At 30.4% G+C, this 17,500-nt stretch overlaps 1 protein-coding gene and 1 long non-coding RNA gene across 4 annotated transcripts; one reads left to right on the top strand and one right to left on the bottom strand.

The window, feature by feature from the left end:
- Positions 1–1,306: 1,306 nt before the first annotated feature.
- On the top strand, positions 1,307–4,975 carry LOC136082399 (uncharacterized). Of its 3 annotated transcripts, none has more exons than XM_065801606.1 (2): positions 1,307–4,518; positions 4,655–4,975. In XM_065801606.1, exon 1 carries the CDS (start codon positions 2,442–2,444, stop codon positions 3,717–3,719), a length of 1,278 nt encoding a protein of 425 aa, XP_065657678.1. In that variant the 5' UTR covers positions 1,307–2,441; the 3' UTR covers positions 3,720–4,518; positions 4,655–4,975. The 3 variants fall into 3 exon arrangements, with proteins under 3 accessions (XP_065657678.1, XP_065657676.1, XP_065657677.1); XM_065801604.1 differs by having other exon boundaries at positions 1,508–4,567; XM_065801605.1 differs by having other exon boundaries at positions 1,508–4,580.
- Positions 4,976–6,430: 1,455 nt separating this feature from the next.
- LOC136082149 (uncharacterized) lies at positions 6,431–7,735 on the bottom strand. Its single transcript, XR_010639435.1, has 2 exons — positions 7,390–7,735; positions 6,431–7,141 (listed from the first exon to the last, which is right to left on the bottom strand). It is a non-coding gene; the product is annotated as an uncharacterized LOC136082149 (long non-coding RNA).
- Between the last annotated feature and the right edge of the window lie 9,765 nt (positions 7,736–17,500).

Below are 17,500 nucleotides of genomic sequence, written 5' to 3'. Positions count from 1 at the left end.
AGGCAAAGGTGAAATGATTGAAACCTGAGATTTATGCACTTTTAAAAATTGAAACAAATTGAAATTGTGCATGAAAATTGCTTGTCAAAGTTTTAGAAAAAACTAAAAATTGAACATGAACATTGCTTATTAAAAAATGGTTGATTTATTCACACCAAACTCTTTAGCCAGGTCACTTTGCTTTTCACCTTTTTGCACTCTTTGAATGATTGTCTTTTTCTCTTCAAGAGTGAAAACTTTTCTGCTTTTTTCGCAGGGTTCGACATTTTGAAAAATCGCAAAATCGAAAAAATCGCAAGTGGGAAAAAAACCTAGAAAAAAGCACAAAAATGCATGAAAAATATTAGTGAAACAAGAAAAGAAAAAAATGAAACAACAAAAGCACACCCAGCACAACCATTCACCTCCCAGGCTTCCATGACACTCACAAAACTGAGGGGGAAATGCTGGACGGCGCGCCCGACCTTCACGCGCGTGTGCACGCCATTTGGCGGTCCCGGTTCGTTAACCGTGTTCCGGTTCGTTAACCGGGGGAGGATTTTGGGCAAACTTTCGGTTCGTTAACCGAAAGTTCGCTAACAGGGGGGTTCGTTAACCGGGGGACGACTGTATATATATATATATATATCTTTTTGCTTCCTGATGATCCAGCAATGGTGAAACTTAAAGTTGAAGAAAAAGTTAGATAAGTGTTATATATATAATATATATAAATACATATATATATATATATATATATATATATATATATATATATATATATATATATATATATATATACATATATATATATTATATATATATATATATATATACAAATAATATATATATACACATAATATATATATAATATATATATATATATATATATATATATATATATATATATATATATATATATATACATATATATATATATATATATATATATATATATAATATATATATATATATATATATATATATATATATAATATATTATATTATATATATTTATGTATATATAAGTATAATTGTGAAACATTCATATATTATTCATGAATATTTAACAATTACCCTACATTACACAACAGCCTACTTACACAAACCAGCCTTGCATTGAACATACAGTAATCACTCAAACTATAATAATAATAGTATAATTGTATGATATAGATTCCATAACTTAATATAATATTATTATATTTTATGATATAGATTCCTTATATTAATATAATATTCTTATGACATAAGAATATACATTATATATTCTTATGATGAAAATAATATCTTAATTAAAAATATCTTATCATAAGACTTATGGAACCTTTATCATACACGATATCAGCGCCTTTATTATAAAATAATATTTCCTTAAATTAATTCCGCATTATTTACTTAATTCGGACAAAAGGAAATAAGTTTCCTTAAATCAAGGAATACTTTTTATAGAAAGTATCCTACCGCGAAGGAAATTTTACGGAAAAACAGATAAGGGAATTTTTTTCCTTAATACGCAAGGAAAGATTTTTTTGAGTGTAGTAATGACGAGTTTGATAAAATGTGCCTAAAGTTAACACGCCAAAAAAAGAAATATAAAAAAAATTTTAAAGCTATAAAAAACGAAGAATTTTTTAAAATGCAACTGTCGCAAGCTCAACCCAAAAAAAAAAAAATCAGCAGATGCAGATAACTTTTTCACTTTAAATAACAGTCAGGAACTACTGAATCAAATTGATCAATTAACTTCTGAAAATAAAACAAATATGGAGCAAATAGAAAAATTTAAAACGCAAGTATTTAAGTTGGAAGCTGCAATTACAGATTTAAATTCTAAAAATAGGGCTCTCAACACACATTGTAACTCATTAAGTTCTCAATTAGAGACTATGAGTATTAGGCTAAAACAGGAGGAGCAGTTCCAACTTTTAAAAAAAAATTAAAACAGCACAGCGTAAATTTGCATCTGCTCGTGCCAAAAATGTAAGATTGCTAAAAAAAATTAATATTGAAGAAAAAATTGCAAAAATTAGTGATTTAAACCAGAACAGTTGCCAAATTTGCAAATGTTTTGCTAGTAGCGATAAGGATTTAGTTGTGGTTGATTCTTATTTAGACCACGACAACATTGGTTCCTCTGAATTATTTTGCGGGTTTAAATTAAGTAATCCACAGAATATATCAGTTAAAAAGCCAATAGTTAGTAAAAAATATACTTACATTAAGTTAGGAAATAGTAAACCTTATTCTAAGTGAGGTAGGCATGCTGCAGCAAGACGATCTAAACTTGCTTTTATATTCCTTCGATTATTAGCTTGTTCAGATTTAGAAAGTGATTTGTCTATGTTGTTTTTTGCATGTCAATAAAGAACATGTCACTGTGAAGCCCATGTTACTTTATCCATCTGCGAATGAAGCACCTTGTTTAGTATCTGTACTGATGGTCAAGAATTTGACAACTTATGTTGAAGAGGTTTTTACTAATCTTTATGTACGCGACCACCTCGGATGTCGGTTTTGGCGAAGAGGTATGGCTCCTTTTTGCTGGTGATAAGGGTGGGAAGTTTATGAAATTCCATTTTGAAGTTGTCAATTCTAAATCATCAGGGTCTGTATACGATGTTCACTTGTTTTGTATGTATCAGGGTTCAGACTGTCGTGAGAATATAGCCTTAGTTCTCGGGCATTTTGCCAACGACATTAAAAGAATTCAGTCGTCAGATTTTAAGCTAAAAGGCAAAATAGTCAGGTTGTTCTTAGGTGGAGATTTTCATTTTATCGATGATGTTCTGGGACACCAGGGTTCAGCTGCTAGCTTTCCTAGTTCTACAGACCTAGTTAAGTTCAATTCTCTAAGAAACCATGCTTCTATGCCTCACACACCTGCTAATTGTAACATCTTAAGGAGGACAATACAATCTCTGGAAAGTGCTTACAATGAGAACTTGTGTAAAAATAGACAAGGTGGAAACCTAAGAACTTTAAGTAAGTTTCATAATTCAATTATTGCTCCTGTGATTTTCCCCATAATAACTTTAGATAATGTAGTGCCACCTGTTTTGCATATTATGTTAGGAGTTGTGTCAAAACTGTATAAGTTATTGTTGAAGGAGTGTAAGACTTTAAATTGTCAAGCTGTTTCGTCTTTGTCGCATAATGAGAATGTGAGAACGAATGAATTGTGGGCTGCTAAAAGCGTTGAATGTTCTAAAACAGCAGAAGCTTTACGTTTATTAGGAAATCAATTTGTAGACATTGCAAATCTACAGGCGCGTTGGTTAGCTTTAAATAAAAATATTTCTGAATTATCTCTAAACTCCTCCAATAAAAAAATAACCTGTAAACAGCAAGAAATGTGTGATAGTATTAGGTGTTTAATTACAAAATACGATTGTAACATTGATTGGGTGCAGTGTGGTACGTGCCAAAAATTGTTTCATCAATTTTGTGAAATTATTGGTGATTCGGAAAAGAGTGTATTGTGTGACATTGAGAAGTATGAGTGTTTAGCATGTCAGGGTGAAGATATAGAATGTCTTGACCTTTATATTTCTGAAAAAAATTCTTTTATACGCGCACAACGGGAACTTTTAGACGTGGAGTATATTCCATTGCAGATGGAGTGTGAAGACCTAGAAAAAGAATATAAAAATAGCATAGGGCCTCATGAGAGGTCTCTTTATAAGGCCCTTGAAGATATGAAGGTTGAGCGACAAGCTTACCATGGTAATGTACTTTAGGTAATCATTACAAAATAGTATTAAGAAACCACTATAAACTTTGTAGTGTTATTGATGATGAAGCAATTAAAAATAGATTTGTACGTGTGTTTAGTGTTTTTAATAAGTTGCAACCTATTCTTTTTTAGCGAAAATTTCTTTCCGATGCCGAAATTACTGAGCTTCATCAGTATATAAATTTATTTGCTATTGAGTTTCATGCTTGCTTTCCAAATGAAAGTATCACACGAAAAATGCATGAAATTATTTTTAATGTGCCACTATTCGTAAAATTCCATAAAACTATTGGGTTGCTAAGTGAAGAGAAGGGAGAGCGTTTGCATAATAGCGTAAATAAGGAATTAAGACAGTTGCATTCAGTAAGAAATCAGGAGCAGAAGCTGCATCTTGTTTTAAAACGCTTTGAATTTCACAGCAAAGCTGATAGGAAGCTTCAAGCCTCTAAGGTGAGAAAGTGTGTTGTGTGTTCTGAGCGTGGCGAAAATTCATTTTATAGACAAGGTCTTTGTCTTGTTTGCGGTCATCAAATTTAGTTAAAATATTAAAAAAATTAAAAACAACAACAAAAAAAAAAAACTATTTACAAGTAAGATAAATTATATGAGATCTTTAATTTATATATAAGATAATTTTATTCTGTTCTAATATTTGTGTAATGTTAGTTTAAAATATTATTTTTTAATATACTGATTTTATATATTAGGTAGGTGCCCATTCTGTTCCTATCTTCAGAAGTTATTTATACCTATGCAATACCTTCGCTCAGGTTAAAGAATGGAATACTAGTCTTGCATCAAATGTATGTAAAAATCTAGCTTTTATATATTAACTTGTGATCAGAGCAACTGGTATGTTGGTTGGGTATGATCTTGTATGTTTGTGTATTTAATTTAAAAAATGTATTGTCCTACATTATATGTAACATTTTTTTATAGATATATTACATATCCATTCGATGTTTATCACCAGAAGTTAGTTCTACCTTTGCAGTACCTCTGCTCTACATACCTCCTCGCTGGTTAAAGAATGGAATATAAATCTCATATCAAGTTGGTGTAAAAATTTAGTTCAATAAATTAAGAATTTGTAAACGTTATCAAAATTTTGAGTGGAGCAATTGTTTTTCTGGTTTAGCATGAGTATGAATCTGATATCAATTGGATGTACAAAGATAGTTTACTACTTAAAGAACCTATCAGTAAACCAACTGATTATAAAACAGTTTTTAATGGGAATAAAAACAAATTTTCAAAAGATTTCAATTAGCTATTTGTATATTCAAACACTTTATTTACTGAGAGAAGAGACTATAGATTCAAGTGCTATAAAATAATTCTACTACCAAAAGCGAGGTTAATTCGAAAAATTTAAACTCAAATTTGGTCATGAATTATTTTATTAGACTTGGTGAGTGTTTATTTATTAACAACTTAACACCATATTATTAGAACTGTATGCACAGAAAAAAATAAATGCTTAAGCTTATAAATGCTTAAATATTCCAAAATCGAAATCTGGCTTTATTTTGCAATGCAATGAATTTATTGGCTTAGGAAAATAAGTTTCTAAAACAAGAACTCCTAGGTTTAAAAATGTATTCTTTTAACAGCTAATCCCCCTTTTAACTACATTTTTCATAACTTTGCGAAAAGTGCGGTTTGTTTTCAGACCTCAATAAAGTCGGTTTTAGCTATCCTTAAACAATTAAGTAAGGTTTTTTTGTTTTTATAATGGTCAAACAATGGGTATATTTGAGAATAACTATCAGAAATAAATTTTTCTGATTTTTTTTTGATAAAAAGTAACATCAAATTACTTGAATTCAGCCAACTTCATCATTTGTCGCGTTTTTTTTAAACTTAAAGAAGTTTTTTTACTAATGCATTAAATGTCATAAGATGAAACATTTTATTGGTGTTTTTATTCTTTTTACAAAACAAAATTATCTTTAATATTTTAAAAGTTATAGAAGTTTTAGTAACACCCCTTAAGTCAATATTTTCAAAAAATAACAAGAAGCCGTTAAGCTCGGTTTGAAACAGCCGTGACTCTGGTATTACAACGTACGCAAGTAAATAAGTACTGTAAATGATATGACGTGACTATAGAAAGAAGAAAATTTCTTTTTTAATGAATAATGACGTAACGATAGAAAGAAGAAAATAGAACGTTCTTTTTTTTAAAACAAAGTTTCTTGAATGAATGATATTACGTTGCGTAAGTAAGTAGAGAAAAAGAAAATTTTTATAAAAAATTGTCTTGTCTTGGATGGAATTTTTTCTAAAATTTAATAGCCGGGGGGGTTGGAATAAGAATGTCCTGAGTGGAAAATTATTAAAAAATTAATTAGGCACCAAAGAGTATATAATCGATCTTTAAATTTATCTTCAGCATCTTTTCTAATTAAACCATTAAAATTTAGAAAAAACAGTCAAAACATCATCACAATTTTTGTTGTTTTCAAAAAGTTTATTATATTTCAATTTGCTGATAAATTTCTGGACATATATGTAATACTTGATTCCATAATTTTGAATAACTTGCGTGACTATAGTCGTCCTCCAGTTTATTATTATTAGTGTTTCTTCTCTTTTCCATTTTTTCTTATTAACTAAAAAACATTTGAGTTATACAATTTATAGAAAAAATATTCAACTATTTAAAAAAAAAAAGAATTAAAAAAAACATAATCAAATTAAAAAAAAGCCATCTTAAAAATGAAACGGATTTATTTCTCCAGTTTATTACAAATTTTCATAAATCATAAAATTATAATCACAGCCGGAATCACTTTTTCTTAGTGCCCAACAGGAATGAAAGTTTTCATTTATTTCCATAGGCAGTCACTTATATTTGAAGATCATTTATGGTGTTACAACACTGCCGTTGGCATTACGAGTAATCAGTACTGTGAGACACTCTTTGTCTTCTGAATTAAATTTTTAATAAAAATAGGTGGTTTCATTGAATTTAAAAGGTCGTGAGGGGTCTATCAAGATTCGCAAAATATCTTTTTTTTTCTTCAGTATTTCTTAAATTCGTGAACCACCGTAAAATATTGTCCTGTGTCACTGATGCACTGAAAATTATAAAGTTTTGTTTTAGGTCAGTTGTTAGTAAAAGGATTGTCTCTACTTAAGGTCAGTAACTAACAATTGTACACTATCTTAAGGTTGTTTTACAGTTACAGGGAACCTTGCTTCATTTTAGAACCCATTTAGCAATAACTAAATCCACTTCATGAATTAGGATGGTTTGAGGCCCCATTTTTTTTTCAATGGGTGACTTGTCTTCTAATTTATATTTTAGAGTAATTCTTGATACACCATGTTTTTTAGCTGCTGACTGGACGGAAGTATTATTATTTCTTACTTCTTGGATGGCTTTCTTCATCGTTTTCTCTGAGTGTTTACGAAATTAACCTATTATGGCAGGCATATTAAATTAAAAACAGTTTTAAAAAAAATATATATTATATTATATTATGTTAAGAATATAAAAATAAGTGTTGTTTGCTAAAAAAAACATGAAACATGCATATAACAACGAGTTAAGAAAAAATTTGATTAACAGAATAAATGACAACCCTTGGTAAATTACTAAATTTTTTAAATAATTTTTTATATAATATTAGAATAATAATAAAGTACAATTAAACTTGTAATATTACTCGGAGTTTCACGTTTTATGCGATCATATGCGATCACGCGAGACGTTACAAACAATCATAACAACAACAAAAATTATATACAAAAATGCAATACAGTGTAAGCTAAGATAACGTTAAAGTTACAGATAACAAATTTGTTTTCGTGGCGATATTTTGATTTGTATTTATTTTGTTTATTCAATAGTTTATAGTTAGTTTTTCGTTTATTTCCTAGTTTTATTCAATGGTTTAAATTATATTGGTTTAACAGAGCCCACCTTTAAAGATCGCTGCTACAAACATTGCTTTCTAAATATATCTGAGAAATGAAAAAAAAAAGATTTTTCAAATCCTATTCTTACGTCAAAGATTATTGGTCTGTCAAGAAAGTCTCCGTTAAACTTCGTTTAACGGAGAAATATCATATCATTGACTCAGCTTTGAAACTATTGAATAAACGAAATTAGTGAATATCAAAATGTCACGAAAACAAATTTGTTATCTGCACTTTAGCGTCATCTAGGCTAACACTGTATTGTATTTTTATATATAATTTTTGTTGTTGTTATGGTTGTTTGTAACGTCTGATGATTACATAAAGGTGAAACTCTGAGATATGTTACAATATTATTTGTACTCTCTTATTATTCTAATGTAATAATGTTTGCACTACTTTTTATTGAGCAATGTCTACTAAAAAACTTCTTTTGTTACTCGTGTATATATATACATATAATGTGACTTATATTGTGTTAGGTTGAGTGATATAACAAAAGTTTTGTTTGCCAATGTTTTTAAAATTTTAAAGTTGATTTCAAATAATGGGAATAAAGGGCTTTCAGTAAACATGAATTTATTTTCATAAGTAAATTAAGTCCTAGTTTAATAATTACTATTTAGCAAACCACAAAATTCAAAGGTATAAGCATTTCGCAAACAAGCATTTCCTGTCCAAGGAAAATTATTTCAATCAGCAGTAGAACAGTAGTAAAATAATTTACAAGACAAAATGCACTATTAAAAAGTCTTTTTGTGTTTTGGTCTTTGTGGGCAAAGTAAGTAGCCTTTCTTTGTAACCTCTTGGAAATGTTGTATAAAAAAATTATAGTTTTTGAAGAAATAATACAAATTTATTATTTACTAATATTTTAGGTGCACAACTGAGCTACTTGATTGAAAACATCAGAAATGACACTGGTTTTAATTGGCAAAAGTTGCATTTAATTAGGTTCTCCATCAAATCGCATTTAGTTGGCTATGCTAGTCGTTTTTTGAGATTAAAACGGCTGCTTGTTCCCCGTATTACAGGTAAAGCCAGGTTAAATTAAGAGTTCTTTAGCATAACTTGTATTACTAAATTTACTATATACTTATATTGCGAAATTTAGCATATACTTGTGTATAATAAATTATGAATTAAATAAGTAAAATAATATTCTGGTAAAGTTTCTTTAAAGCAATTGCTATTAACATAACTTTAATTTAATTTATAAGTTTATTCCACTGTCACAATTTAATTTTCTTTTTTACTGTGATATCTTTTAGTTACCAGTTTAATGATGTTTATGAATCCATGAATGGGCATATTAAAGATCTTTTCAAATGTCGTAAGGTTGATAATAACTAGTAGTCGAAATGTCTGATGTTAAAGAGATTTTTAGAACAGATGCAGAAGATATTTAAAAAATGTTTTTTAATGACTAAGGAATAAGTTATTATAATTTTCACTAATTTCGCTCTACTTTGCTATTGTATTTATTTTTATTTTCAACGTTTTCATTATTTTTATAAATAGTACTTGATCCAGCAGCACCTTTGTATAAGTATGACACACAGACACCATAATTGATTCAACTGATTTAGGGTTTGATGATTTTATACATTGTAATGCAAACACATTGCTTTTATTGGGTTTGTTGCAAAGTCGCAAATGGGTCATCTTGACTTTTATCCTAATGAAGGATATTATCAGAAACAGTGTGAAAAATCTGCTTCAAGTCCTGCTGCCTTGTAGGATGCGCCTTTTTAGGCAATGGCGATGAGATGCCAACTCTAACTAAAAACAATTCCTGGCTTGGGGCTCTTGGTTGAGTAAAGGCAAGAGATAGTGACGCGATATAAATACTCCTATTGGGCAGAAAAATAAATTCATCCGGCTACTGTCTTGAAGAAGACCTCCAAGGCAAAGACTTAAGGGGTAAACAAATTCTATCTGTTGACCAGCCTCCCACTCCTTCTTCATTTGTTAGACTTGTAAAGATGTATTTTTAATGCATTGTTTCCAGTTTAGGATGTTGAATGCTGGATCTTCTTCTCAACGCATGGTATTTGCTTGAGTCTCAGTTTTTATGACTAGGCAATTCATTCTATTATCTCCTAATGAGTGTACAGCTCTAAAACTCAGTTTAATGATTCTGAGGCCGGCTGGTAGTCAGGTCCCTCAAACAATAGCTCTCAGAGGTAGCTCTCAGAGAGACTGATTCCGTGAACAGCTGAAAATATCAATGTATTAATAGTGTCATGTTGCTCATTGATATTGTCCCTGTTTGTACTTCTGGTGTGCATTGTCAAGGCCATAGTTGGAGCCCTTCGTTACGGATTAGGATTTATTAATGGTAATTGCTTGGGCTATTAAACAGTGTACTGAGTGCTGTCTATGCTTTGAGTCAAGTCCTTTAACAAATTTAAAAATGAATAAATTACCAAAAACTTTAAACACAAAAAAACATTGTCATCACCAATTTTGCTAAACTTATCATTCACTAATATTCGTGGTCTTCGAAGTAAATTTTCTTTTGTTGAGTCTTTTCTCTTGCAAAGACCTACTTACTCTTTGTGAGACTAATTTGAGTTCAGCTGACTCATCCTGTCAAATTAGTGTTGATGGTTATCTTACTTTAATTCATAAAGACTCTAATAGTCACATGCTTGGCCTGCGCATCTACATTTGTAAGAAATCTCCCATTTGTTGGGAAACTAGGTTTGAATCCACAGACTAATCTTTATGTGCTTTTGGTTAGCACTACTTCACTTTATCGCCTTTCTCTTTTTTCTATAACGCTTTCCTTCATTTCAAGAATGCACTATTTTTGATATTATTTCTGATCAAATTGACCAAGCCCTCTTTCTTTATTAATCATATTGTTGCTGTTGGTGACTTTAATGCTTATCACACTGAATGGCTTGGCTCTAGTGTCAACTACTCTGCAGGCTTTAAAGCCCACAACTTTTGCCTTTCTCAATCCCTAACTCATATAGTCAACTTTCCAACTCGGTTTCCAGACAACCCAAATCATTTACCCTCTCTACTCGACTTATGTCTGGCTTCTGATCCTACTCAGTGTTCAGTTTCTCCACATTCACCTTTAGGTGCTACTGATCACAGTTTGATCTCATCTTTCTTCATCATCTGAATCCCCATATCATTGTACCTCTTACAACTACCTTAAAGCTAACTAGGATTCTTTCCGTAATTTTCTTCGTGATGACCCTTGGGTAGAAATCTTTCGTCTTCCTGTTAACAAAGGCACTTTTTACATAACTTCGTGGATTCAGGCAGGCATGGAATCTTTTATTCCCTTTCGACAATTTCAGATCAAGCCTCACTCTTTTCCATGGTTTTCCTCACATTGTGCAGCTGCAATTGTCTATCGAAACCTTCCATATCTATCAGCAAAGCAATTCTCCAGAAAACAGACGTCTATTTATTATTGCTAGAAACCATTGTAACACGATTTTGTCTAACGCCAATGCCCGCTATTCTCATGTAATGAAATTTTGTGTTTTATCACAAAAAAATAGGCTTTTGTGACTTCTGGAGAATTTATGATAGTATCACGAATAAAGGCAAATTTGTAATTCCACCTCTTTTGTATGGTTCAGATTTTGTCACCTTACCTAATGAAAAAGCTGGCTTGTTTGTTAAGAACTTTTTATCATATAATCTCTTAATTCTGATAGTTGCGTTCTACCTGATTTAAGCGTCAAATAGGTTGATCCATTGCTAGACATTCGTATCACTCCTGCTTCTGTATCTTTTTTTTTTTTTTTTAGTTTACATTTGTTGTTGTAGTAAACAAATTACTTTTAACAAAAATCAACAAAATAAAACCTAGTTACCTATAAAAGTTATAAAGAAAATATAAAATTACAATTAAAAACACCTGACTACATCATTCATTAAGATAATTAAATTTTTCAGTTTATATTTGAAAATGGGAAAAGCATCTAAAGTGATTTCCTGCTTAGACTCTTCAAGAGCTTGTGGCCCAGACAATATACCTGTTATAGTCTTGCAGATGTGTTTCCAAAGCTGTCGTCTATATTTTCAAAACTATTCAACAAGTGCTTGTCAGAGTCTTGTTTTCCAGCCTGCTGAAAAGTTACATCTGTTATCCCTACTTTTAAAAACTCTGGAGAGCGATCTGATTCGTCGAACTTCCGTTCCATTTCATTCCATCATAAACAAGGTCTTTGAATCTTTAATTAACCAACTCTTTAATTAACCAATCTCTCGCCTTGAATCTACAGCTGATTTGCTAATATTAACAACCGAAAGGCTTTATTATGCATTAGGTAAAGGTGGAGAGGTTAATGCCACCGGTCTTGAAATTTCTAAAGTTTTTGATAAAGTTTGGCATACTGGTCTTCTCCATAAGCTTTTTTCTTATGGCGTATCTGGTAACATCTTTAAGATTATTGAATCCTTCTTTTTCAAACGTAGTATAAAAGTAGTCCTCGATGGCGGCACTCTTCATCTTATTCTGTATCTTCAGGGGTTCTTTAAGGTTCTATCTTTGGCACTGTACTCTTTTTAATTTACATTAACAATCATTCAGATATTCTCTCATCTAATGTGGCGTTGTTCGCTGATGATACTACCATTTATTCTTGTCATGATCAGAAGCCAACACACTCTGATTGCTTGGAGAGGGCGTTTGAGCTTGAAAAGAATCTCACTTCTGCTACAGCATAGGACTCACAGTAGCTGGTAAACTTTAATTCAGTTAAAACTAAATTTTTTTCAACCAATCGTTATCGCAATAATTTTGATCTTCCTATATTTATGAACGGTAATGTATTCGATAAGTCATCTACCCTTCATCTTTTAGGATTAACTCTTACTTTTGATCTTTTTTAATAACCGTATATAAAATCCATTGCAAAATTAGCATCTGCTAAGGTTGCATCTCCTTATCGAGCTTGACGTTTTCTTACTGCAGATTATAATATCTATCTCTATTATTTTCAAATCCGATCTTGTATGGAATAATGTTGCCATATCTGGGGCGGATTTTTTTATGATGCTCTTCCTCTTTTAAACAAGGTGCAAAAACGCATTGTTAATATAGTTGGACCTGCTCTTGCAGCCAACGTCCAACTATTATCACATCATCGTAATGTTGCTTCTCTTTTATTTTCTACAGATCTATTATGGGCACTGCTCCGAAGAGCTAGCGTCTCATTGTGCCATCTACTAAATTTTCGTCTTACTCGACATTCAAATAATTCTCATCTTTTTTTTGTAACTGTTCCTGAGTGCTCCACAAACTCTTATTATTCTAAATTTCATCTTTTCTCATCAAGTAACTTCGAACTCTAATTAGTTATTGCTTGCAGCCTTGTAGGAAGCGAAGATGCGTAAAAAAAAAAGCAAAAAGTTTTCTTTTTTTTACTATGATTTTTAAATTGGCTTTTAAAAATGTGACAAAGATAAAAATACTATACATAAAAATGTTTTAAAAGATTTTTCTAATAGCTATGTTTACAAAAAATCTGTCATTCAAGTTTGCTGTTATTGTAATTCGAAACCATATTAATATGGTTATCTCTATAGCAATATGATGCATTTTAACGAATTATATATTTCATGTGTTACCCAGTATTTGGTATGCAACTATTACGTTTTATGGACGTTTGTTCTAAACGTTAATCTGGATTTTATTCTAAACGGATAATCGACCAAATATGAACGTTTTGTCAAAACGCTGTTTTGACGTTTAATAGACGTATGTGTATTTACTGGGATAGGTCTTGAAATTTATAAATAAGATATAGTTATAAAAGTAACGAAATTTATAAATAAGATATAGTTATAAAAAACCTGGTCTTATTTTTTATATTTTTTGTAACTATTTTAATATGTTTATAAACTTTCATACTATACTACTTATACTATACTTTTATTTTATAAAACTGTATATAAAGTTATAAACTTATATAAAACGTTTTCATCTTGTGGATATTTAGAAAAAAAATATTTGTGCACTATACTTGTTTATGTTTCGGTAATTAAAAAAAATTAAATGATCAAGCTTTTTGCAGTGGAAATTTTAAGTAACAATTTCTATCAAATATTTTTAAAGTTTATTCTCATTAGCAAAAAATAAAAGTTTACATTAGGGTTAAGTCAAAGGTTACTAATAAAATATTTTAGATCACTGTTTACTCTGGTTATGCGTTATCAAAAATCCTCCTAGAATACCGTCTAGCGCATGTTCATCTTGCACCTGTTTGTGTAACATCATCTTCTACATTCGTATCCTGATTGTCTGATTTCGTAACCTGATTTGTAACCGCAAAAAACTAGGGTTAAATAGTTATCATTTTATATGTAAATTCATAAATCAAAATTGGAATTACACAGAACTTAACATATAGACGATTTTTTGAATGGAAGTTTCCGAAAAATCCTGCACCAACTATGTTTATTTTTCACATTAAAAAATTAGTAACGTCGCGACATAATATATGCAATGGTTTTTACCAGCTCTGTTTTGCCAATTTTTTTTAGCAAATGTAACTAAATTAAGCTAAAATGCATCTAAAATAAAAAAATTAATATTTAGTTATTAAACCTCTTGATTAATGCAAAGATGAATGCCTACTGTGACGCAATCATGCCAACGTTTATAAAATGAATTTAAACTGTTTATGAAGCTTACAAAAAAATTCTTGCAGCAGGACTTTCATAACAAGAGATCAGTATCTCATATTTTTTAACTTTGTCAATGTTGCCATCAATAGTTTCTAAAAGATCGGAGTCCGTTGATTAGTTGGCATTTAGGAAAGTAGATTGTCGCGATAAAAGCTTCCATGAATTAAAACTTCCATGAAATAAAAACTTCCATGAATTAAAATGGCGCACCCGACACTTGATTATTATTTATTTATCAGTCGTTTTGCTTTCAGTTGATGTAAGAAAGTGAATCTTGAAAACGCTTTTAAGTCTTATTTAATTGTTTAGCCAATAAAATAAATTTGATTAGCAAGTTTTTTATTTCGCTTTAATTATGCCTATTTATACCGCTTGATTTAAGCTGTTGTGTGTTTCTTCTGACCAATGCACAGTAGGCCAGAATTTTTTTTCCGCGGCCAATCGTCCCAATAAAGTCAAATCTTCTAAACTTTTTTTAAATTTTATTATTAAAACATAGATGCCTAACTCTACTCAAAAATGTATCCGTTTAATTACTAGAGATGAAGGCAAGTTTGCTAGAACCATTCATAATGGCTTTAAAATTGTCAAATTTTCTTTAAATATTTATCCTCAAAATCCTCAAACGTATCGCCATAATACATTACCAAACGCATCTTTCATAGACCACATAGCTTTCTCAAGGTATACGTCTCTTCTGTACTCAAATTGCTTTGTAATTCCTTTTTTATCTCAAAATATGAATGATCATTTACCAGTATCGATTGAAATTGGAATTATTGGACAATCTTCTCAAGAAAACAATCACAAAAAATCAGAAAATTATAGCATTCCAAATTATGCCTGGAATAACAATGATTTTTTATAATTATATAACAATTGCTTAAATATTAATTTTAATCGTCACAATATTACGAATGAAAATTACGATGAAGAACTTATCAAGGTATATACTGTTATTACAAAATCTGCATCTGAAGCACTTGGTCAATATTTATTCGGGAAAAAGCCGTCTTTGCATTCAAAATCTTGGTGGACACCCAAGTTAGGCCGCAGTAAAGATATTCTTTCATTTTATTTTAAAAAATAGCAGGAAAATGGGTTCCTAAAAGATTTAAACTCTCAAATTTTTATTCGATACCGGATGGATCGAAAAAATTTCCGCAATGCTATCAAAAATGCTCAAAACAAAAACCTGAACAAAAAATACATAAAAATCGAAAAGTTAAAAAATACAAATCCAAAAAATTTCTGGAACACTTTCAAAAATATAAAAAACAATGCAAACTCGAAATTGTACACCATAAATAATAAAAAAAATAAAGACTCAATCACGAAAAAATTTGCCAACAGTTTTGAAAATAGATTAAACACTAAAGCAATCACATATACCTCTACAAATTTTGAAATTCCACCTTGTACAAAATTCGACGAGGTAATAATATCAGATGAAAATATAAAAACGGTTATTTCTCGCCTTAAATTAAACAAATCCAAAGACGTTTTTGGAATCTCAGCTGAACATTTAAAGAATGGGAGCTGTGAAGCACTAACAAAATGGCTCAGAAAATTCTTTAATTTTTTTATTAATCATGGGCAGACCCCAAAATCGATGTCTACATCACTCATAATACCACTCGCTAAATCATATAAAAAATCGCTAATTGATCCAAATAATTACCGCGTCATTAGCTTCATTCCAATCTTTACGAAACTAAAGAAATATCTTATCCTACTAATCTGTCCAGAAATAAAAGAAACTCATCCTCTTCAATTCGGTTCCACTAAAAATAGCTCAACCCTACACGCCGAATTTGTTATTAGCGAAACGATTAAACACTACAACAACAACAACTCACCCGTCTATCTCTGTTCCTTCGATGCTGAAAAAGCGTTTGACAGCTGTAACTGGGACATTCTGTTTGAGCGACTCTACAATGATAAAATACTCCCTCTATATATTGTTAATACCACATTATCATTATACTATGAAAGTAGTGCTTCTGTTTCTTATCTAGGTTGCAAATCATATCCATTCTATCTAACGCAAGGAGTGAGACGGGGATCTATTGTCTCGCCTTATTTGTATAACATTTACACTGAAAACCTACTAGATACCTTACAAAATGAAAGCATCGTAGGTACATCAATCAATGGAAACTATGCGGGTGTTATAGCATATGCTGATGAGATTATACTCCTTAGCTCCACTCTTTCTAGGCTACAAAAGCTTCTTAATACCTGTAATATGTACACACACAAAAACTGTATAAAATTGAATGCTGATAAAACGAGTTCTTGCTCACCGGAGAAAAGAAAATTAAAAACTGCACAACAACTCTCAACTACCAAAAAATAAAACTTCATGATAAACTTAGTCACCTAGGTTATACATGGGATACAAAAAGTTCACCTTTTGCCTCACTTAATAGTTTAAACATTGATCACTGAATATCTAATTTCCGGGCAGTAATCCAAACTTTAATTCAATCAGGAATTCTTTTTGCTCACCCAAACTCCATTATATCTTCATTAGCATCATTTGTATTTTCCTTTTCAGATTCTTGAAAAAGAAGATCAACTGCATCTCCTTCTAGATGCATTTTTTTATGTTTACATTTTGATCTTGCATAGCTAAGAGATGAATGAATTGGGTCAATCGAAAGCATTAAATAATTGAATTGGTCCGTCATTGTAGCTTTTCAATCAAATTTACGAGTGTGTTGTTAGCGAATATTTTTATTATCTTTATTCCGTGCTTCAATTGCTTCTTCAGAGTGCAATTAAATTGGTAGCATAAATCTAGATATTGTCAGACTGCTATGAATGAGTAGTTTGTGTACTGAGGCCAAATATATATATATATATATATAAGACATATTTATAAATAAATTTTTTTCACGGCACAATGCATTGTAAAGTAAGTATTAAATTAGTCTAAAATTTTGAAATTTCAAAATCAACTTTAAGTCTATATTTTTGCTAATCGCAGCTGATTTTAATTAATAGTATTAAACAACCTTTATACTTCCTAAATATCATTAATTCCAAGTTCAAGAGAACGGCATTTGGTTGGAATCGAATTTTTAAATATTTAAAGAATACATTGTCGCTGCTGGGTTTTTTTTTGAACAATAACTGCCGTTTCGTAAATGCAAAAATCAGAAAATCAAACAAAGTTCGAGTGGCATTTAA

Source organism: Hydra vulgaris, chromosome 07, assembly GCF_038396675.1.
Source record: "Hydra vulgaris chromosome 07, alternate assembly HydraT2T_AEP".
Taxonomy (NCBI): Eukaryota; Metazoa; Cnidaria; class Hydrozoa; order Anthoathecata; family Hydridae; genus Hydra; species Hydra vulgaris.
This window is presented reverse-complemented; position numbering and strand designations above follow the sequence as displayed.